General features: G+C 46.5%; 1 protein-coding gene across 3 annotated transcripts in view; it reads left to right on the top strand.

Annotated features, from left to right (window-relative positions):
* The window catches only part of Mcc (MCC regulator of Wnt signaling pathway), a 387,208-nt gene that overhangs the window by 355,413 nt on the left and 17,007 nt on the right, over positions 1–14,788 (top strand). For all 3 annotated transcript variants that reach the window (XM_085833615.1, XM_021150247.3, XM_021150249.3), the window contains 2 exons: positions 9,947–10,181; positions 13,338–13,544. In XM_085833615.1, the coding sequence (XP_085689741.1) occupies positions 9,947–10,181; positions 13,338–13,544 (442 nt within the window). The remainder of the gene's footprint in view (positions 1–9,946; positions 10,182–13,337; positions 13,545–14,788) is intronic.

The raw sequence follows: 14,788 nt of genomic DNA, 5'->3' as shown, positions 1-14,788 counted from the left end.
AGGAGGGGCTAGAATGTGGCCTTCTTATGCTTCTGTGGAAAGTACAGTCCAGAGAGATAAGGCTGTAGAATATGGTAGACATGATGCAGGAGCACAGTCTCTGTCTGACACTCTTCTCTCCCTATACTGTTCTGTTCTCTGTTTCTTTATTATTCTCCATTTCCAGGAATTACCAAGTGACTAAGGCTCACTGCTAAAAAGACCCAGCCTACCTTAAGCTAGGTCCAGAATCTACTCTCCTTCCTTGTGCCCTTGTCCTCTAAGAGCTCTTCCCTGGCAAGAGGCCCCCCTGTCTCCTTTATCAAGCGAGGCTGTATTTATAGCCCCTCTTAAGCAGGCACTTAATCATGAACCTCAGGTCACATTTTCCATCCAGGAATCAGAGGGCTCTCAGAAATGGTAACAAAAGCAGTGGAGACTAAAGTGCAGTCCCTGGAGCAGGTTGATCTTTCTCCATGGGGGCAGGGCACCCCAATGAAGCCCCTTGTAGCCTTTTTAAAAAATCATTTCTGGCCACAGAAGCTCTACTGTGATGCACGGCCCCCTCCCCCCTTACATGCCAAAGCTCAGACTGGAATCTAGTTGTTAGCTTCCTATTGGACCTTCCTTTACGGAAAACCAAGGATGATTTAATCTGGTTTCATAGGTGACACCACCTAGGCTCAGAGATGTGCAATTGACTTGTTTAAGAGCACATGTCTGTTAAGAGGGAAATCTAGAGAGTCACCACCAAACACAGTATCCCTCCAGCTCCCTGGATCACAAACACAAGGGGCTTATTTTTTCTACACTTTAGCACATGTTTCTTATTCAATAGCACATAGATGGTAATTTTTCACTTAAAACTAGACTCTTATGTTTAGATACAGAAGCAGATGCCCCTTCCCATGGTGTTTATAATCTATCCTTACCATGTTTGTTTATGTAGGTATGCAGTGCTCAGCTCTTCAAGTGAGGCTCTTCCGTACAGTTAGTGACTGTTAAGAGTTGGCAGAAAATGTCTTGCTTAATTGTCTGCACACATCTTTCCTTCCTGCAAATAATTCTGCTGTTTTGGTCTGAGTCAGAGATGACTCTGGAGTCTGTCAAAAGTGAGAATAAATTTCTAACCTGCTATTAGTGGAGATTAGTGATTCTGAATATTTGTTACAGGAGATATTTGGTATCTAGATAAGCTTGTTTCTTAGAATATTTTCTTGAGAAATTTAATTGTGGATTTTATATTTCTCTCTCTATATATGTATATGTATATATGTGTGTATATATATACATATATATACACACATATATATGATATTTACTTTATTTACATTTCAAATGCTGTCCCCTTTCCTGGTTTCCCCTCCAAAAACCCCCTATCTCCCCCCCCCCCACACACACACACACTCAACAACCCACCCACTCCTGTTTCCTGGCCCTGACATTCCCCTATACTGTGACACAGAGCCTTTGCAGGACCAAGGACCTCTTCTCCCATTGCAACTGGAGTCACGAGTCCCACCATGTGTTTTCTTTGGTTGGTGATTTAATCCCAGGGAGCTCTGGGGGGTACTGGTTAGTTCATATTGTTGTTACTCCTATGGGGCTGCAAAACCCTTCAGCTCCTTGTGTCCTTTCTCCAGATCCTTCATTGGGAACCCTGTGCTCAGTCCAATGGTTGGTTGTGATCATTCACCTCTGTATTTGTTAGGCACTGGTGGATCCTTTTCGGAGACACCTGTAACAGGCTTTTGCCAGGAAGCACTTGTTGGCATCCACAATAGTGTCTGGGTTAAATGCTTGTATATGGGATGGATTCCCAGATGGTGCAGTCTCTGGATGGCCTATCCTTCAGTCTCTGCTCCACACTTTGTCTCTGTAACTCCTTCCATGGGTATTTTGCTCCCCATTCTAAGAAGGATCGAAGTTGATATTTTTGAATATCTATAGGATGAGAAAAATTCAGATTCAGACTCTCTGCTTTCAAAAATAAGCTTATTATTAATCCCAGTACTTGGGAGTCAGAGGCAGGCAGATCTCTGAGTTCAAGGCCAGCCCGGTCTACAGAGTGAGTTCCAGGGCAGCTGAGACTACATGGAGAAACCCTGTCTCAAAAAACCAAAAACAATACCACCACTAAAAAAGAGCTCTCTAAAGACTGGCTGTTCAGGGCCAACAGCTGGCTCATTGGGTAAAGTGTTTGCTATGAGGACCTGAGTTCAGATCCCAGCACCCACATAGCTGCTGAGCAAGCATGATGGCCTGCCTATAATCCTAGTGCTCAGGACTTAGGGACAGGGCATGGAAGACATCCACGTGCAAGAACATACCCACACATGTACTACATAGGTGTGTGAAGAAGGAGTGGGTCTCTTTAACAAAGTTTAGTTTTCAGTGGATCTTTCGTCAAACATAGGCTTTTAACTTTGATTCCACTAAAATGCCATTTCCCCCTCCTGCCCCTGTCACAGCAGCTCAGAACCTGTCCAGAAGAATACACAGGGGATACCTGTGGCTCTCCATAACCATAAAACAGACACGGTTGGAGTGTCTTTATGTCTTAATGATAAACATAGGGTAGAACAAAGTTCTTAACCATCTGGCTACAATATTATGACTATTTTTATTTATAAGCCTTGGAATTCTGGCCCAAACACTGTCCTGTGATATGTTTTTCAAAAAAAAAAAAAAAAAAGAAGAAGGAAAATGGAGGTTTCTGAGGCAGACTTTGTGTGGCCCAGTACACCCCCTTCCCTCCCACTGTAACTATGGTGCAGAGAGATGTGCTGTCAGGGTATCAGCCCCTCCTACCCAAGGTCTCACAAAAGGAAGGCTCCGGTCAGGTCCCTGGAGGCATCTCATAGCTCCTGAGGACAAAAGGGTTAATGGATTTGGGAAGGAGGCGCAGAGGTTAGCTACCCAGCAAAAAGAATATGGATGAGAGTCACCTCTGAAAGGATGCTCTTAGCAGGATCCCAGCATGAAAGAAAAAAAAAAGATATTTATTTTTCTTTTTTAGATTTCAGCTGCAGATCCATCAAGCATTCTTGTCTTAATGGATAGAGCAGCCAGGTAAGGCCGATTGCCTTCATAGCTTTATCAACATATCATAGCACAGAGGCAAAGGGACTGAATTGTCTGTAAGTAGAGGTAGGTGCTATCAAGCAGCCGACGCTTTGTGTCAAGGGCTGGATTTTCTGCTTATTCCATGGAAGTACATTAACTGATCCTGTCCACCAGTGTGCAGAAAAAGCCATAGCAAGTGTGCCCTCCTAGGAAGTAGAATTGAGGCTATTTTCTTTCCGAATAATATTGGCCCAGGGGTATGCAATCTATGAAGGGTGAATTCAGCGTTGCCGTGAAGCCTCCTTGGTCCTTGGGTACTTTAAGATGCTGACTGGCTGGTCATGATGTCTGGGGCATGATTTCCAAACTGCAGAAGAGGGCAGTGAAGCACCAGAAGGACCTGGTCTGCACCCTGTGTAGTAGTCCTGGCTAGAATAAACTTTCATGGGGGGAGAAAGAAAAATGCTTTTGACCAGTGAAATACATCTGTTGTAAAGGTGATGTCTCCTGGAACCACTGTCCAGTTAGGAGAAGCCTCTGTCACCCCTGCCTCCCGCCCCCCCCCCCCACACACACACATACACATACCCTGCCCCAGCAGCAAGCTTCAGGGAATGAGTCAGATGGGCTTGGCTGTGAGTGCCAGCACCCAACTGAGACACTCCTCAACAGGACTGTGTGCTGATCTGACCCTGGACACTTTAATTCTCAGCTCACGTGACTCGAGTAGCCATATGAACTGCTTTCCATACTTTTTATTTCATTACTTCATCTGAAAACCTAACTTTAGGGATCAGTCAAATCTGGACACCCACTTTAAAAAACAAACAATTAAGTCCTATCATTATAAAATGCAAAATATGCAATGTAAGGTCTCCATGCTAGGACCCCTACCAGGAAAGGACCTCTGGGAAATACCTTGGGATAGAATTTCATACTAAAACCGGGATCTTATAAATTAATATTTGGGGTCACAAAGGACAGAAACTTGTAAAATAGCTTAAGAGAGGGGCCCTGATTGAAAGGTTATGGGACCCCCCATATGTATGAGATAAATAGCAGCTTAAGGCAGAGGACTGCCATACTCCTGAGCGACGTGTCCTTCCTGTGAGCAGTCACACACACCCCAGGCTCTGCATCTAGTCATTGTAGCTCTGCACTGGTGCCATTCTCATCCTGGTGTACCAGCCTTCCCTGGGTGACAGAAAGGCAGCAGGCTACCTGCATTTATATATGAGACTAACTGGCTTCATTGGCTCCATAAGAAAATCTCAGTGGCCATGCCTGGGTTGGAACCATGTGGTTCTTTTAGTGACAGGGAATGGGGGTCATCTGGAAGTCAGAGATGGCACCAAGTGCAGAGGAACGGAAGAAGTGGCACTTGGCACAGAGAGCTAGTGTGAATGGTTGTGTCCAACAGCGGACAGGGTAGGCAGAGGGCAGGGGTATGTTTTGATTTTTTGAGCCCTCATGCTCCTCTCTTGGACTGTAGCTGGTAGCTTGAGCATCAAGGATGTTCTGGCAGTCAGCCAATGCAGAACAAACTATCTTGATAAGAATGCCAACAGAACAGAGGGTCACCAAAAGAAACCCATGGCTCTTGTATCAGTCCTGAGAAAAGCAGGGTAAAGCACAGACATGCCTCGCTGGCTGTGCCCGGGCTCTTCATCTGCAGGTTTTCCTTCCCTCAGCTCTCAGAGCATCTCCAGGCACCAGCCCTAGAGAGGAGGGATCAGGCCGCCTGTAGAAAGTGATTTATTCCGCTTGACAGCTGAGCTCATCCTGCGTTCCAAGCCGGGAGAGGTAATGGATGACTTAGCCCTCTCCTGGCAGCCAACGGCGGCCCTCGAGAGGCCGGAGGAAGGGCCAGTGGCTTCTCCTCCTCTCACCATCAACATAATCATATTGGGCTGTGGGACATTGAGGGCATGAAGCAGAATTGCAATTACCATCGCCTGGACTGCTCCCTGCTGCTGTCCTAAAAGGGGGGGAGCTAGGCCAGAGCGGGGCGGAGGCTGCACTGCTCTCATCTTGACATTTAGCATTTTCCTTCAAGAGCAGTGGGCACTCTTAGCTCCCAGTAGGGTAAGATCTGTGGACTGGGGTATTCTGCACTTTTTTTTCTTTGTATAGCAAAGACAGTAGAACCCAAAACCTTCCTTTCTGGCCAGTGAACAACCTGCAGGCGAAGAAATCCAATACTCCCTGTCTAGTAGTGTTCTTCCAGAGGGGTCTCGGTGGTCTCTAAGGCCTTTGATACCCTACTTCTGCTCCATAACAACTTTCCTGCATGGTGGCAGGTGTCTGACCTCTGGGGGACACTAAGGCTGCTGATGGGTCTCTTAACTCAGCTGTCAGGAAAGTGTCCCTTGTTTTTTGTTTTGTTTTGTTTTGTTTTCTTCGCCCAGAATGCACATGGGGTGGCACTGGGATGGCATCATCAGCTCGCCCTTCCCCTACTCTGGGAGGTAGAAACCACCCTTGTTGCTTTTGACCAAAGCCAGCTAAGTTAGGCAATTCCCTCTAGGCTAGGGCATGCCAGAAGAAGGCTGTGCAGGTGTGACTGGCTTCAGGGCCCTGGCAGCAATCGCAAGTGTCCACCCAAATAGCAATCAGCTGCCCCACCCCTAGGAAAATGTGGGGCCAGCCAATTAGGTACCAGTGAATTTCCATTTGTTGCTGCCCTGGTGGCAGGCACAGCGTGTAGTCTGTCTTGTGGAACAGACTTGTGTTGTCCCTTCCCTACTCCCAGAGGTCTTGACATTGTGGGTGTTGGGGGAAGGGCGTGCCAACCTAGGTAAGACTGAAGCACAGAAGCAACTACCTCAGAGCCAAGAAGTGGTGAGATAGAATAGAGATTCAAATGTGTTCATAGTCTCTCTGTCTCTCTCTGTCTCTCTCTGTCTCTCTCTGTCTCTCCCTGTCTCTCCCTCTCTCTCCCTCCCTCCCCACCCACACCCCCTTTATTTTTGAGACAGGGATTCTCTGTGTAGCCCTGTCTATCCTGGAACTCACTCCATAGACCAGGCTGGCCTCAAACTCAGGGATTCTGAGTGCTGGGATTAACCGTGTGGACCACCACCACACAAGTCCATACCGTCTCTTTAGGTTAGGCCCAATAGCTAGGGAGCCCTAGCTTTAAACTGACTGAATTTCACAATTTTTATTTGAAACGAAAGTTAACAAGGGCTCTTTAGTTATCGATGTCATAGTTCCCAAACTAGCAATCTGGAGATAGTATGCCCAAGTGTCATGTGGTGGCTGGCACATGGATAGCGGTGATTGTCTCCTGTTTAGTTTGGTAAATAATTTTTTTAATGAAAGGAATGACTGAGTTAAGGTGTCATGTGGGAAGACTTTATGGCTAAGGCTGAGCCCTCCTCTCAGCTGCCTGTCAGAGAAACTCTGTTGTTCTTGCTTTATTGGATAAACACAGGGCTTGCGGAGCAGGCTCCACCCTCCACCCTGGGGAATGCCATGTGAAGATGTGAGCTGCCTTGAATTTTGTTACTCCCTCACCTGAGGAACACTAGCCTTCTGTCCCTTTGTCACTGTTGAGTGTGTGGAGGTGAGCCCTATACTTAGGGTTCAGTGTGACTAGAGTGCCTGTCACCTGTTTGCAGACAGGCCAGTGGTGTGTGCCTCCAGTCCTGTAGCATCAGCCCTAACATACCCCATGTTCTGCCCTGATTCCTTCAGCAGCCTGGTTCTTTAGGGGTTCCTAGGGGGTAGTGCTAGGGGGTAGCCTGAGAGGTCCTGGTATTTCCTTCTCATTCTTTCTAAAACATAACGCACCAGATGGCACCTTGTTTTTAATCCTACCCTGCTTTCTCTGCTCACAACTACTCTAAGCTTCTGCCATGGCCCCTAGAATTCTTGGAGTGCCCCCCTCCAGGACTTCCTATCTCTTTCACCTTGCTTTCTTGCATCTTTTCTTAGCATAGTGACAGACCAGAAAGATACGGAAGACACTTAAGTCTGTCCAGGGACTTCTCTTTCAAGCGCCCAAACTTACATCCATTCTAATCGTAGAGAAGATACTGTCCTCATAAACTCTTCATCAGGGCATACTTGGTCACCTCCTGCACACTCTAAGCACACCACACATATGCAAACATATGGCTGTTTCTCCTATTGTGCTTCGAGACATGGCATTGGCCATAACTCCTCCTTGCTAGCCAAGCTTGCTGTTTGAGTTTTGTGTCTTCTCAGCCCCCACCAGCCCCCCCTCCAGATATCCATGCGGCTCTCATTTTTGCCTCCTTTAGGTTATAGCATTGTCATATGTGCCTTTCCCTTCGCTATTTCAGATAATAAACCTATTTCCACTTTACATTTTCCAAGTCTCTCATTTCACTCTTTGTCATGGTGCATATCATGTCAGGTATACTATATAACTTGCTTATTTCTGCTATTAGAACACAAGTTCCACAAAGGTAGGAATTTTTCCAGGGCCTTGGAAGGTGTCCTATGGCAAGCACCCAACATTTCTGAAATAAATAATGATGTTTATTGAGTGTTCGTGATGTTACTGATTTAATGGCCTTGTATCTCAAATTTTTTATTGTTATCACAACTTTACAAAGCATCTGTGTTATAACCTGGCCAAGAAACATGAAATCTACAGTGTGTAAGATGCTTGGGTCACAGGTGGCAGTTGGCATGTCAGTATGAGAGTGCTCTGCACAGGACAAGAACCAGGCTGGTCACTGCACATAGTTATATAGCATCTCTGTATAGATATAGCTACATGTGTGCTTTTCAGTAAAGTGGTACATGTTTCTGGACAAACACATATGCAGAAAATAATTATTAGGGATTTGAATATAGAGGCTGGGGTGTTAGAACATTCAGGTCATCCTGCCCCTGCCCCAAGGAAGAACTGTGGTTGAATTCTTTGTCTGAAGGCAGAATTTCTTCCTCTCCAAGCCTTTAATAGTCTGAAGGAAACCTATCCATATCATGGTGACTACTCTCCTCTACCAAAACAACTGTCCAGAATCTAAAATCTACCCTCACCATATCAGGTAGATGGCTGTCTTGAAAGTACCTGAGTTACTGCAGCCCAACCTACATGGCATAGTAATTCCCTTTTCCAGGGCCCCAAAAGTGTTCAGGCTGAATGCCAGGCTCATCCTGTTCACTCCACCTCCCAGGGCCTGAGGGACAAAGCAAGATCACCCACTACCACCACACAGGCACACACACACACACACATACACACACACGGTTCTAGTGCCCAAGAGCTTTCCATCCTAGAAGTTGTTGGATGTGAAGACCACCCAGTTCAGGATGATCAACCCATACCTTTCTTACCCTGGAAGCCAGGCTTTCTCTTTCATCTTCTTTAATTTTTTGAAACACAGTCTTACTCTCTTGCATAGGTTGGCTTCCAACTCCTAGATTTTAGGGATCTTGCTGCCCCTCTTGAGTGGCTGAGACTACAACTATGAGCTACTGCATCTGGCTTTGTCTTTCTAGACTTATTTAAATGTAGGGACTATGCCATGCATATAATGTGCACCAGAGATTTTGATCTCCTGGAACTAAAGTTACAGATGCTTGTAACTTTATAAAGTTACAGTTACAGATGACTATGAACTACTCTGTGAGAGCAAGGAATCAAACTCAGGCTGTTTGCAGGAGCAAATGCTCCTAATTGCCCAGCCAGCTCTCCAGCCTCATCTTTGTCTTTTTTAGCGATGTGTTCCCATGCTGAGAACTGCCCTGGCTATGCTGGGATGTTGTACCCGGTTTCCTTATTTCAGCATCAGGTGAAACAGACACTGTGGACCACTCCCAGATCCTGGATAGCATTTAGTCCCCAAAATTAGGAAGAGGACAGAACTGTGGAATGAGATGGTTCTGTCTAAGGCTCTTTGCTACCACATGACTTAGCAAGGCTCTCAATGTCTCTTCACTTGAGCTTCTGGTTTATAGTAGCAAATAATGGTGTTTTGTTGAGAGCTGCCTGGGCCTGCCTTCTCTTCTCCCATCAATTCCAAATCAGTTGTAATTGGAGTAGTGATCTGTAGATTGGAAGGACTAGAAAAGCAGAGAAACCTGTGGGCCTTATTTGGAGTCAGAGGGACAGCTTGCCACAACTGGCTCAGTTTCCCCTTCATGGTGGCTTGTTCTCTCCAACACTGGGGCCACAACAGGTCTGTGTTTACATGAGCACTCCTTAAGTATGGTATCATTTGCCCAGTCACTGTGCAGCATAAGCTACCAATGGCTATTAGAACCAGCCTGAGTCTTGGAGTGGACACCAAGAAAGGGCTATGGCATCCTGAATGCAACCACTTTCAACATGCTATCATGTTATACATACTTTTATACATACTCTACATTGCATTGTGAGCAACAGGACTTGCCAGTATTCCCTCCAGTCTGATTCCTTACCACTTCTACCACTTCAGGGACTTTGTCATTCTCTGGGGTCCCTGTGTGCTAGGAACACATATGCACACCCAAAGTTATAGGCACCGAGCTAGGTTCTATAGATTCTGTTATTAAGCCCTGTCCCCATGTCCCCTGTTCTTATTAGATGTGTACCATTTTCTTTAATCCTTTTTCTCACTTAAACTATCTCTGCCATTGCCACCATGATGAAAAGTGTTCATACTGTTTGGTCTTTTTGATTTTTTTTTCATCATATGCTAAACTTAATCTTATACCACATTATAGGAAACAGCTTTGCATTCGTGTGTCTTTACTTTTTAGAAATTAATATCTCAGAATTCATTTTTAGAGTTACATCATGATCTAAAATGTACTTTCCGTATCCAATGTGTGTGTGTGTGTGTGTGTGCACGTGTGTTTCCCCTAAATAACATTGAGGAGAGGAGACAGAGTCTAGTGGTGATGACTTGGAAACATGGGGTCTCTCTTTGTCCCTCAGCACGACCAGCTCTACAGCCAGCAGCTGTGACACAGAGTTCACTAAAGAAGATGAGCAAAGGCTGAAGGATTATATCCAGCAGCTCAAGAATGACAGAGCTGCCGTCAAGCTGACCATGCTGGAGCTGGAGAGCATCCACATCGATCCACTCAGCTATGATGTCAAGCCAAGAGGCGACAGCCAGAGGCTGGACCTGGAGAATGCCGTGCTGATGCAGGAGCTGATGGCCATGAAGGTGTGCGGAAGGTTTCATTTGTTGGGGTCCACCCAGAGGGATACCTCACAGGCCTCTGCGAGCATGACAGCAGGATTAAGTTAGTAATTGCCTCGTTCTGGAGAATGGCCTCTGGGGAGAGGATGACTTTAGTTTGTTTGGAAGTCCTATGGTCTGGACTTTATTGGAAAGGCAGTTGACCTCCAGAGGATGCTGATGGGTATCCCAGTTCAATATGTGCCTGTCAAGGGTTAAGCATGACCTGCAGCCTCTGTCTGTCCATGATGACCCCTGATCTCAATTTTGGTAAATGTCCTTGTTGGGGACATTGTTGGGGTCACCCACATAGGTAGAAGCTGGACCATGACAAAGCCAGCTTAGCAATTGTCAAAAGGTCTGGTTTCCTGACACCCCTGGGCCTTAAGAGGTATACGTCTGTTTAGAACTAGGGCCCTCCAGTAAAAGTTGGCAGAACAGTTCTGGCCAATGTCCTTCCTACATCTTGAATTCTTCACTCATGGGCTGAGTTACCTGTCAGCATTTCTAGAGAAAGGAAAGTCATCACAAGTAGTTAAGTTGCTATCCCTGCATCTCAGCGAGTCTGGGTCCTCAGTCAGCTCTGGATTGGGTCCCCAGACCCTGCTTATCCCTTTTCTAAGATGCTGGTCCTTAAATCTAGGAAGATACAGGGAAGCAGAAACAGACTTGGGAACCCAGGTGTCCCTCCTTGATATTAACCCCTGTTCTCCTTATTTGGCACTTCTCCATCCAGCCACTCGGCTCTGAGGGCTTCCATTTCTCTAGCTGAGTCCTGACTGCCTGTGACTTTTTCTCAGTCAGGTTCCTTTTGCAGCTCTTGGAGCACACACTACATGAGCCCGTAGCTTATCCTTCCATTATTTATTCCAAACAGCACGTTTCCTTTTATCCAGAGACTAAGCATTTCCTTTTTATAGTTTAGCCAATATGGGGTGTGACAGATTTACTGTTGATCTGGCCAAGGAAAGACACTGTGTGTGTGTGTGTGTGTGTGTGTGTGTGTGTGTGTGTGTGCAGGCAGTAGAGCAGAGGAATAGGGAGAGGAAGACGAGAGAGAGAGAGAGAGAGAGAGAGAGAGAGAGAGAGAGAGAGAGAGCGCTCTATTTTTTGAAGGTGTACAAGTGATGGAAAGCTGGGAGAACCTGGGTCCTCAGGACCCAGAGCAGCCGTTGTCCATGCTCTGACCTGGTTTTCCTCCTGAGGGCTTTAGGAAGGCTAGCAATTGGTCCATCTCCCTTTCCCTAACATGTTCACCAGTGTGTGCCAACCCACACACCCACTAGCCGCTGGACTATGTTGGGATTCACCATTTTGTCCCAGAATGTCAATGCTGAGGTTGCTGGTACATGATCTTTAGTGAATACCAATCATCTACCTCTGGATGATCTACCAGACATGTTTATAATCCACTCTCCTTTCCGAATGTCTTGTCTTTTCATTGGGAGTCCTATTCCTTTGCCCCTTTAGTTGTTAGCAATACTTGCCTTTCTAGTTTTTCACATTCTTCCACTCTGCTCCCATAATGGGTATGCTAATCAGGCATCCCTTTTTGCTTCCATAAATGCTGAGTCACTTTTATTGCATTATGCTAGCCATGCATCCCTCAGAGAGGCTCATTTCCATCTCTGTTGAGGTTAGAATGCACGTGTTTTCCTTGGAGTCTTAGGCTGTCCTCCATCCTTTGTGACTTGAGGATTGCAGAAGTCAGCAATTACGTTTTGGTATGATTTTGGCACAGGGATTTGTATATGATCCATATCCAAGCTTGATTTTTTTTTTAAGAGCATCTTATTTCTCTTCTTACCCATAGCTTGAGAGATGTTGAGTTTCCTTGCCATAGCTCCAGAAAAGCAGTTTCCTAGTGTCTCATTCAGGCAGCCCTTCAAGAGTCTTTGCTCACCTAGGTGGTATCAACATGGAGGTCTGCCTCATAGAGGCCATGGCCATTCTCGTGTGGACCTAAACGCGCAGACATCAGGAACTACAGAACAGTCTGTTACCTGGGAGTCTCAACTGTAGACTTGTGCCTGTGTTTCTGACACTTATGTGTTCTCCTTTCCTTTCTGTAAGCTTGCTTTTATATGTGTGTTCTGAGGGTGACCATCTCATGAGCTCAGTGTGCACAGTTGCCATAGCCTTTGGAATCTCTTCCTGATAACAAAAGATGGGAAGAAAGCTTCCAGTATAAGAACACCTTCCATTCTTTATAAGTCTGGTCATCATGGTAAAGAGGGTTTGACCCATTCTTCTGAGGGATCACTGAGCACAGTGACTAATGGATTCTGCCTTCAAGGCAATGCATTGGTGGGTACCCTCCAACTCTCCCTTACATTCAGACGATTAAGTGAGTTCCTTTTTGTGGAGTCTTTAAACAGTGCTATGTGCTCAAAGAAAACTGATGGTTGCCACTGCTTTCTGGCTCCTGGTCAAGGACAGCATTGCCCTATTTTGGATATCCATCTTACTCCACAGAAAACAATCAGTTAAGCCCTTTAGGAGATTTTTCAGAAGTTATCTATTGGTGGGTTGGCTCAGCAGGTTCTTGGCCCTTAGGTTTAATTCCCAGCACTAGGCAACCAAAAGGACCTTATGTGATGAGTAATTTCCAGTGGGGGATTGCTCCTGCTAATTTCATTTGGCCCTCTGCAGCAGACAAGTGCTAACGGGTGCTATTATAATTAGCACCCCTCAATTGGCATGGCTCAGCTGTGGAGCAACAAGAAAATAGTACCACGGATGTGAAATGGGAATTAGAGGGAGCCCGGTCAGACCTCTTTGCATAGATATTTCCTTTACAATCCTGGGTGGATGCACCTGAGCCTCTGCACCCAGAGAACTGGTTTTCACCATGGCATTTGAGATGTGTGTGTTTGCAATCCCAATAGCACCTTAAGCGCTTTTCCTTACACGGAAGGGAAGTCCGCTTGCCTGTGATTTCTACCCGTAATTCTAAGTTCTAGTCCCCAGGATGCCCTGCAGACGTGTGCAGACAGCCAGCTCATCCCAGCTTGGGAGTGGTACCTGGACTGTGTGTGCCCATAGCTTATAGCCAGGTCTTCTTCTGCACCTATTTGGCATGGTAGCCCTTCGGCCATACAGTGCAAACCTCTCATTGACTGTGTGTGCTTTGTCCCACAGGAGGAGATGGCCGAGCTGAAGGCCCAGCTCTATCTGCTGGAGAAGGAGAAGAAAGCCCTGGAGCTGAAGCTGAGCACGAGGGAGGCACAGGAGCAGGCCTATCTGGTGCACATCGAGCATCTCAAGTCCGAGGTGGAGGAACAGAAGGAGCAGAGGATGCGGTCTCTGAGCTCCACCAGCAGCAGCGGCAAGGAGAAGCCTGGCAAGGTAGGGAGACAGGATGGTGCGGGGACTCCCTCAGTGCAGGCATTACCTGGCCTTTACCTTGTCAAAATGCCATTGCCTCGGTTTACTTGCTGGCTACATAGGCGCGAGAGGCCATAAGAAACCAAATCCACACTGAGAGGCAGCATCTCCCATTGTATCCAAGTTCAAACATTTTCACACATCACAGTCTCATCAGAGGAGTGGTCTGTGTACTGGTCTCACCCAGCAACTGTGTGTTCCTCATGACATCGATCGCTGGGTGGAGAGCTGTCCTCTCTGTATTAGTCCCCTGTGTTTATCTCCCTCAGACCTAGTCTCTGAGCAAGGAATACGAGTCTGCATTTATATGAAGAAAATACAGTTCTGCAGAAGTCAGGGGTCTTGCTAATAAAAACAGCAGCATGCAGTGTAAACCATACCCGGCCTACAGGCTACTTCTGGTATTCTCTACCACCCCTGCTCTCAGTGTCTCAGTATAAGCAGGAACAGAAGGTGGAAGGGAAGCCTTCTATTCATTTTGTATTTCTCTTCCACACACGTCCATTGGAAAGATAGAAAACCAAAAGCTTTCGAGCCTAATACATTCTATCCCTCACTCACTTGGGGAACTGTGTGTTCAGCACATCATATTTAATTTTCCTAATATGCAGGCTCCCCCTGACACCAGTGTGCTCAGATTCAGGATTTGCAAGCATATGCTGACTGGCTGATCATGTAGATGCTTTCTCGCGGTGCAGCTGTAGGTACGGCAGGGCGTCTCCAGGAAAGTTGCGTGCTTAGGAAGGAAGGAAGGAAGGAAGGAAGAATGCCGTTGCTGCGTGCTGTGAACTGTTGCTCCTTAGGTAGCTAAGAAATCTGAAGCACGCCGCACCACCAGATGCAGTCAGCGTCTGCTTCCCCACCTCGCTCTGCAGATAAATCCATGATGCTCACAGTATGGCTCTTTGCTAAGCTAGGCATCCCAAAGCCCTGAGGAATCCCACCCATCCATCCACAGCATGGCAGGACCAAGGTGATCTGCTATTGGTTAGGACTTTATGCTGGGGCGGATGGACAAAGGTGTTCACATTACAGTTACAGGATGCTCCTAAATGCAAGTTTCAGCTTCCAATGCCAAGGTGAAGCCAGAGTCAGGATGGACATACAGATTGGGAGGTTGAGTACAAGATTCCCTGAAGAAATGAGCTTCTGTCCCGGGTCCCAGTAGGGAGTGGGAGCTAGAGTAAGGACTGCCAGGCCTTCAG

Source organism: Mus caroli, unplaced genomic scaffold (genome assembly GCF_978045245.1).
Source record: "Mus caroli unplaced genomic scaffold, Mus_caroli_1 scaffold_19, whole genome shotgun sequence".
NCBI lineage: Eukaryota > Metazoa > Chordata > Mammalia > Rodentia > Muridae > Mus > Mus caroli.
This window is presented reverse-complemented; position numbering and strand designations above follow the sequence as displayed.